This window comes from Macrotis lagotis, chromosome 2 (assembly GCF_037893015.1).
Source record: "Macrotis lagotis isolate mMagLag1 chromosome 2, bilby.v1.9.chrom.fasta, whole genome shotgun sequence".
Lineage (NCBI taxonomy): Eukaryota > Metazoa > Chordata > Mammalia > Peramelemorphia > Peramelidae > Macrotis > Macrotis lagotis.
The window spans coordinates 291,049,380-291,058,740 of record NC_133659.1 but is presented as its reverse complement, the minus strand read 5'-3'; the positions used below and the strand labels follow the sequence as shown (position 1 = coordinate 291,058,740).

General features: G+C 34.7%; 1 protein-coding gene across 1 annotated transcript in view; it reads right to left on the bottom strand.

Moving 5' to 3' along the window:
- Positions 1–1,780: 1,780 nt before the first annotated feature.
- The window catches only part of ZDHHC17 (zDHHC palmitoyltransferase 17), a 112,760-nt gene continuing 105,179 nt past the window's right edge, over positions 1,781–9,361 (bottom strand). Inside the window, exons 14-17 of the mRNA XM_074226471.1 lie at positions 8,849–8,932; positions 7,382–7,539; positions 6,370–6,464; positions 1,781–4,776 (exon numbers count right to left, since the gene is read on the bottom strand). Coding sequence (XP_074082572.1) covers positions 4,638–4,776; positions 6,370–6,464; positions 7,382–7,539; positions 8,849–8,932 — 476 coding nt within the window. The 3' untranslated portion in view covers positions 1,781–4,637. The remainder of the gene's footprint in view (positions 4,777–6,369; positions 6,465–7,381; positions 7,540–8,848; positions 8,933–9,361) is intronic.

Below are 9,361 nucleotides of genomic sequence, written 5' to 3'. Positions count from 1 at the left end.
GAGAAAGGAGGAAAGGTGATGGCTAGTGGGGTACAGGATTTTGTGGCAGTTAAGGATGTAGGCATTTTTAAGGGCAGTGTAGATAAGATGAGACTGAATATTGGGAGCAATCCATTAGAGAAGACAGAAGGGGATAAAATTAAAGATCTATATAAGAGGTTGGTCTTGAGGATCACTGCCACATGGAGATTAGAGGAGTAGATAGTGGGAGATGATGCCAGAGGGATATAAAATGATACAGAAAGTTCACAGTAGATGGCTAATTTTTTATTCAGTTGACAAGGTATGGGGGGCAGCAGGAAGGGAGTTGCATTGGAGGCTTAAGAAGGGAAGGTTTAGATAACCTTTGGGATAGAGAATCAATTGAGGGAGGGAGGGGTTAGATTGTCTTGCAATAGTGAGGGTCCAGATAGAAATTTATGATGGACCTAGTGTCTTCCAGCAACACTAGTAGGTAGTGAAGGATGCAAATGATGGTGTCTAGGATTGGAGTTTGGTGACTGACCCTCTAAGACAACTCTGGAGCAACAGAAACCAGAGCAGATCATAGAACTGAGCTAGTACACCGAGAAGTTGAGACTAGAATTGAGTGTGGCCAGAGCTGATGACCCATGAGAGATCAGAGGTCATAGTGACATAGGGTAAGCAGATTAAGAATGAAAAAATTATAATTAGCTAAATTTGGGGATTCTTGAACACAGAAATAGAATACTTGTGGAGGATTGGCATGTTTCATGGAAGTTTCTTTAAAATGAATCTGCCTAGCTAAAGTTTAAAACTTGAGGGGATTAGAATAACAAATGGTAGAAGGGATTTAGTGAATCACACTATTGCCACTCAATTCTGGAACTAATTTAATTCCCTTTCTACTCAATTATGGGTCTAGTCCAATTTCTGTCTGTGAGGAAATGTCATTCTGGTATAAGAATTGGGAGGAAATCTTATTGCGTTGTTTGAACTTAGTCCTGCAAAACTCAGAAGCTGGATCACCTCTACCTGCTTCTTGTCTCTCCCTACTCTAATACAGTCTCATTAAACCACCAAGATGATTTTCCTCAAACTTGGGTCTGGTCATGTCATCTATTCCAGGGGTTTCTTATTGTCTATAGGAACAAATACAAAATGCTTTAACATTCAAAGCCCTTCATAACCTAGACTCCTCCTACCTTTTTTTTTGCAAGGCAAAGGGTTAAGTGACTTGCCCAGGGTCTCACAGCTACATAATTATTAAGTGTCTGTTGACAAGGTATTTGAACTCAGGTCCTCTTGACTCCACTGTGCCACCTAGCCCCCCCACCTCTTTCAAGTCTTAAACCTTGCATCCTCAATGCCACTTTGATCCAGTGACACTGGCCCCTGGCTGGTCCATGAACATACTTTCCATATATAGGTGAAGATCTTAATTTCACTTTCATTATTTCTATCAGGTTCCTATGACTCAAGATGCATTGGGGGTTTTGGGGGGGGGAGTGGAAGGTAAGGAAGGAAGAGCATTACTTTCTCAAGAAACCGGATAAGCCATTTTCACCTTTGGAAAAAAGCTATGCATTGAACCAAAGCTTAATTATTGAGAGGTTGGTAAGGGGCCCTGAATGGCCCATGGATGGAACCCAATGGTTCCCTGAATGGTAACAATTCAAAATTCCTCATATACAAATTTATTCTTCATAAATATGTGTACATGAGAATTACACATTGGTCCTTTTAGATCCATAATTTTCTTGGTCGAAGAAACCATATTGGGGGGAGTGGGGTTAATAATAAAACCATAAACCAAACATATATTTAATAGTCAATATTTATTTTGATTAATAATTTACAAAAATCTGACAGATTTAATTTATGTAAGGAGAGCTAATTTATTAAACATTTTACAGGGTTTTTGTTCCACAATATAACACAACAAGATCCTGACAGTAGTAAAATAATACTTGGCACAGTTATAAATAAACAAAATAGAAAAACAAAATATCCATAGCTAAGATGTAGTGATGCAGTATTGTGCACATTAATATTTCAAATTAAGTTGGGTGGGCACAAGAACATAAAAACCTTCAAAGAAATGGTACACAGTCAGGGCTGAGACTGACTAAACTCCTACTCACTTAACTGTGTCCAGTGCAGCTGATCTGAACTATTCTTGGTCTGGATCAATTTTACACAAAATTGCTGAAGTGGGTTTCCTACAAATAAGGCCCCTAAAATAATCATATGGACGGTACACTGCTGCATAGTTGACTCTTGGCCTTCTGACCATTTCAGGATTTCAGATCTCAATTTACTGTGAGATGAAAGATAAAATTTCAGCATTTGCCCTAACACCAGAATATTTTTCTAGGTAAAACTTGTAAATTCAATGGACATTTCTATTATTCTGAAATACAAGCTCATCTAGTCTTTTTTATTTTTTTAAACATATAGAAGGAATATTGTACCACAGAGAAAGACCATGGTAACAATACTCATCCAAATTTGATCAAACCACTTACATTTATACATTGTTTCTCAACCATTGATAAAAATGTAAAAATTGCAACTGAGTCTTTATGTGATTTGACTCAAAATATAAAAAGTTAAAATAATAAATTCTAGCATTTTATAAATAACTTCTGAATTAAAAAAATTATCTGAGGTTTTCCCCCAATGAATAATTAAAAATAGCAGAGACAATTTTAAAATTCACCAGTTGTTTGACCTTCTATGACAAAATGGTACAGCTCTGTTGCCACCCCTCTCTCTCTCTTCCCTTTCTAAAAATAAAATATAGATGTCAGTTTTCCAATATTAAAACTTTCAGATTTTAAGGTTGCATTTTTGTGATAAAAAGAAAACAACTAGAGAAAAAAATGGTACTTCCAAATACTGAACATTAACTATTTACAATTTCACTGCTCCTCTTCCTAAGGCAAGGGGCGGGAATACCACTAGATTGCTTTAATACCTGTAATTTCCATATTACAGGGAATGCTAATTTTACCAAGCATAAAGACATGCAGTGAACTTGCGGGGTATAATGCCTATTCACAGCAATACTGAACATCACTAGAAGCTCATTAGATATTTTCCTATTCTTTTTGGTTGGATAAAATGAAATGAGCAATTTTAAATAGACTACCACACACACTCACAAAGAGAAAACTATTTGATAAATTATTTATATACAGATACACATTCTTTACACGGGTCTAGGATCTGTTATCAGCCTCCCACCCCTCCCACCCCTCCCCTGTTTCTTCTCACAGGTTTCTCGAACCACTGGTTTGCTACAGCACTTCAGAGGACTCAACCAAGTCTCACTCTGTAAACAATATTTAAGAAAGCAGTGAATTAAAGTTCACCATGAGTATAATGAAATGCTGTAACCAAAAATGATCAGTGCATCACATTGAACAGTAAAAAGCCTTTCTGAAATTTTTCCAGATAGCTTAAAGAAATTTTTAAAAACATATTGTGAACATTTAGCTATATTTGGGGGCTAAATTCCACTTGCTGACAAGCCATCGTTATCAGAATGAACCACTAGGTTTTCTGTTATTCACGCATGCTATCTGCAGGGATCATCTTTTTTTTTTTTCCCTGAATTTCATTATTAAGACTACAATTTATATTGCAACAATGAACTAAAAGGAAAGAAAGTGAGTTCTTTAGGTCACTGAGCTTTTTCACTCACTTCTTTGATTCTACTTATATGGTTTCTCCTTGAAAATATCACCTTTCCTTTGTTTCTTAGGTTTTTCGGTTTTGTTTTGGTACTTGGATTATTTCCAGTGTTCAGGTAACATAATTTTGAAAACTGTTGCTATGATATTTAACATATCAAATTCACTTCCAATTTATTTAGGTCATCAGATCATATCTTCTAACCTACACATTCAGAGGCGTATCATGCACTTGTGTGAGGGCTTTTAAGCTTAAACAAAGGAAAGTGACTTACTGTACTCATGCAAGTTATTATCAGACCACACAACCTCAGAAAAAAGTTTTTACAATTATTTCACTGTACTATAGATAGATCAGCTTTTTATCAGCTGACAGGAATAAACCATATGCAGCACGTTTCTTGTGAACATTATTTTCTTGTGTCATTCATTCATAAATAGCAGTCTTACAGTGGATCCCAAATAAAACAACATAATTTTCATCACAGTCTTCAAATGCACATTTTTCAATGTACATAATACTCAAGTGAATTAAGACCCCAGCCCTAGAACTAAACGCAATGTTATTAACATCAACCTGCATCATCAAACACAGTATTTTACTACACCTCTCAGCTTCACTTGAATCGAGTATTTCTGATCTGTGTAGCCTCTGCCAACTTTGTAATCAAGTGGTGCTTCTTGTGTAGAGTATTCCAAGAATGAAAACCAAAAAGATGAGGACGCGGTGAAATCCCACACTAAGATGAGTGCTGTCCTGCAAGTCTTTCTCCTCCGTTTTCAGCAGTGGCAGTGTGTTCTGTCCACGCTTGCTTTTATTAATAAAGCTGACCAAAAGAAGGTGCCATAAGATTCAGGGTTAGCCCCACACAGAGCATGCTATTGTTCCAAGGGTGTGGATTCGAGTGAGAAAGAAACAGACAGCCACTCTTTCCAGGCGTCACTCAGAGAAGACTCGCTCACAGGACAAAGGGGGTGCTACACCAGCTGGTAGCCAGATCCTGAAATTTGGTCATACTCTATTGTATACTGTCTAGTCCAGTCCACAATGACAGGACGAAAGAGGCCACAGCATCGGAATTCAAAGAAGTCTATAATGTTTCTTAGACATCCATGGCTAGGAAGCAAAAGCACAAAATGTCTGTTAGGGTAATACCGCACCACACAGGAGCTTTTTAAGAAAATATTTTTGGGCAGGTCTTTCAGTTACTCTCAAACTAGACAGCATGGAGCTACACACCATTCTGAGAGGCAATGGGGTACAATGGAAAAGTCACTTGGATTTACAATCAGAAGCCCTAGGTTGAATAAGTTATTTAAAACCAAGTCTCAATCTCCTGGTAAAAGAAGAGTTATCTTAAGGGAGATAATGCATGGCAAATAAAGAAATTTATGTAAAATTTTAAGTCCCCCCACCCTTTTTCCTTCTTTCAGGATCCAACTATCAAAAAACAACTGCTAAAAATAGATCACCAAAATGGACAACTTGGTGTTATACTGCTAAATGTTTTCTGTTGTTCAGTGGTTCAGTTGTGTTCAACTCTTCATGACCATTTGGGGTTTTCTTGGGTAAAGACAATGCTGTGTTTTGCCATTTCTTTCTCTAGCTTATTTTAAAGATGAGAAAACTGAGGCAGACAGGTTAAGTGACTAGCCCAGTATCTGAGGCCAAATTTGAATTCAGGTCTTCCAGACTCTAGGTCCAGTACTCTATTCACTGTATATCTAGCTGTTAAATGTCATCCGACTCATATTCACAGAGACAAAAATCAATTTACAGAGACAAAAAAATCAATTTACAATGAATAAGTCCAATCCATTAATTCACCCACAAAATTCAATTTTATAATTTTTCTTAGTTTTCCTAGTTTAATAGGCATATAACAATGCCATAAAAGGTTTTTAATGCAAATTTCTTTAATAATTAGGTGTCAAATGCTATTTCAAAAAACAGTTGTGTAACAGCTTTCCCAGGTTATTTAATGACTGACTTGGGGGAAATCCTCTCAATAATGAAAAAAATCACAAATATTTTAGCAACTGAAGGAAATAAATTTCTTTAAAATTTAGGGAAAATGTATATGACAAAATATACAGATACCTACACCTGGTATAAAGTTAAAAGAATAACAAAGAAAATAAACAGTAAGAGGCACAAGGGAACATGGAAGTTCAAACTCTCAACTACAAATCTGCAAAACAGGTGAGTTTATTTTCACAATCAATTCTCTCACAAGAGAAGTCCTATCCAGTTTTTCTTTTTTAGATTTGCCAGCTTTTAATTTTCATTTAAAGGAAGATGCAGATGGGAATCTAACAAAGCAGATCTGAATGAAAAGAGCCCAGTTAACACTCAAAGACATAAAAGAAGTCATTCACTTTTATTTAAACACCAAAATTATGTCACTGACAGGATCATAAAATTTGAATTTACTTTTGCCATCAGGCACCATTAAATTAAATGCAATTAATTATGAGAAGAAATTTACCTAGAATGCTAGCAGTATTTCTGCAATCACATGGGCAAAAATAAATGTTCTTAAAGAAAAGCAAATTTCCAACGTTACAATTTTAACTTCTCTTCAGAGATAAATTCCCAGATGCCAAATTATCTGAATTATCTGTAGGAAATCTGCTAAACAATCAAAAAGAAACCTTACAAATATCTAAAAAATAAGAAAACATACAAAACCTATTAATATTTGCTTACTTGAATGGGCTTTCAATAGAAGTTGTTGTAACTTTAAAGTGCTTATATCTTCTGGCATTCATCCTTTCATTTGTAGTAATACCTAAACATGATATCTATGAGACAGAAAAAATTAAGCTAATAATTCATCTGAATATTTTAAATACAATTTTCATCACTGAACAAGCATTTTTTGAGTGCTTAATTACTATGGGGAAGGCACTGGATTAGATGCAGAAGAAGCAAAAGCTAAATAATCTGACCTTAAGGAGGTTACATCCTATGTACACAGAAAATAATACAGACAAAATAAGTAATAAATATCCTTTGGGGAAAGGGTACAGAAGAACTAGGGGGAAGGGGACTTGAATGTTTCTTGTTAGAAGTAGCATTTAAGCAGAGCTTTCAATCAGTCAATCAATAAGATAAGTTAAAGCCAGGTTGTGATGGCCTTTGCATTTGAAGATAAATGATTTCTTGACACTACTGACTGAAAAAAATTAAATGAAATATAAGTTGAGAAATATTTAAAATACAAATAATTGAATTTCATGTTTGTTTTTTTTTTCTTTTATTTCTTTCTTTTTCTAAGTTGCAAATGGGGTTAAGTGGCTTACCCAAGGCCACACAGGTAATTATTAAGTGTCTGAGGCTGGATTTGAACTCAGGTACTCCTGACTCCAGGGCTGGTGCTCTATCCACTGCACCACCTAGCTGACCCTGGTTTTTTTTTCCCCAAAGGAATTCAAAAGTTCTGAACTCAGGTCCTCTTGACTCCAGGGTCAGTGCTCTATTCATTGTGCTCCCTAGCTTCCCCATGTTTTTCTATTTGTATCTCTCACCCTAATGGAATACTTGGCACATATGGTAAGCACTTTAAAAATGGGCAATATTTCATTCAGCTCTCACTCACAAATAAGTTATGAGAAAGAAGTTTTATAAAGCAGAAAAATATAAAGATGGATTATTAGAAAACAATCTTAAATAAATTTCCAAGACTAGCATTGAATCATAGTGAATGGTTTTCTCATACCTGATACATCTGACACATGAGTAATACAGCAACCCACATGAAGTGAAAAATACTGTTCAGAAACATCCAAAACATCCAAGGTGAACACGTGGCAATCTGAGTGATATATGTCCAAAATCCATCTTTTGTGTAAGTAGTCTCACAGTGGATGCCCCAGTCTGTAATCCAAGCAGAAGCAGAAGTTGCTACGCACTGTTCTGAAGCTTCTTCCAAAAAAGATTTTTTAACTGATATTTTTTCATAAACAGCGCACATCTCTAGTATTAATTAAAATTGATTATGTTCAGGGAAAAGTAAAAATTATAACTAGAGACTAGAAGCTATTTTAAATGGATGTTATTTCTCTTTGTCAAACAATAATATTTTTGAGCTGAGCTGTACACATGTAACTTGAAAAAGTCTTCATTTATGTTTTCTTTTTATAATCCAAAATGCTTTAGAGGCTTGCTAGAAGCTTGTTAGTTCGTTAAAACGAGGAGTGAAAAGACTTTCACTTGTTCAGGATGGCAGCCACTTCTGAGTAAAGCTTTTACAAATTCTTGGACTTCTCTACTGGAATTGTATCTCTAGTTTATCTATAAGGTGTTCCTTACTTGTTTAGGGAGCAGGGTGAGAGAGAGAGGAAATTAAGGAACTGCTTTGCACAGACTTTTCAAATCTTGCAGAAACACATCTTTCTATGTCAGTAACTGTCAAACTTTGATACCTACCACTCTGAAGTATCATAACTGACTTCTTCATTTAAGTCTCTTTCAAATGATTTTCATAAGACAATTATCCACATCTATGTTATCAGATGAAAAAACATACTTTTATCTGAATACATTTTAAAATATCTTTAAAAAGCCCATGCATGCCTTATTTTCAAATATGCCTTATTTTCAAATACATTTCAGAATTTATAAACATCCTGCTTGCCCATCTCAGCAAACTATTTTTTTCAATAAAAGATAATGAAAAATGCCAGAAATTTACCTGGAAGTTTTTCTAAATTCTGTCAAAGAATATTTTTTTGTTTTATTTTCTTTTATTGATACTTCTAATTATTTACAAATATATTCTGCACTTCCCCAATAAGTTATCACTTATAAAATAGAGGGGAGAAAATTCAGCAAAACCAACCAGAGTATCAACTGTACCAAAACATTTATGATAATCCATGCCCATGGAGGGAAGTGCATTTTCTCAACTCTTTTCTGGGACTAAGCTTAGTTATAATTACATTCAAAAGGTAGTTCAAATTAATTATAAAAAGAAATAGCTATTGGTCACTTTTTTATTGCTTTAGCAAACTACCTTGTAATACCAACAGTATCATTTTATTTATGTCACCATACTGAAACCTTTGAAAAGATACAATGCATGAACATTAGCAATGAACATAGTTTTATAATATAGACATACAATTGAATAAGCAAGTATTTGAAAATTTAACTTTTAAGAAAGTAGAATAGTAATTATACTCACATGAAATACAACCATAAATCATCCAGCAGATCATAAAGAGCAAGAAAAACAAATAGCCCATGAAGTAGCGATGGTTGCCTGCTCCTAGAGAGTAATACAGAAGCAATCAATTTTTATTCCTAAGGAAAAAATCAAACATCAACGAAGATGTGGATAAATTTTCTTGGCACAATACAAAATGGAATTGATTCAGAGCAACTATTGCAACAGTTATGCTATATGCTATAACAATATTTTTGAAAACAAAACAAAACCCAATGACTTTTAAGTGAAGGCTCTCAAAACATTAATAAATCTCTAATATTACATATAAAAATAAAACTATCACATTCATACTGGAAAAATATTACTAATGAAGCAAAGGAAAAATACCCTAAGGATTCTCTTACTCTTTGGGGAGGGAAAGGAGAATTAAGCTTATTAACACGATTTAAAAAGAATGTTTTAGTCAATTTTTCTAAAACATCTTTTTTCCATTTCTGTGTCTTTTTTTGGATACCATGTTTCCTATAC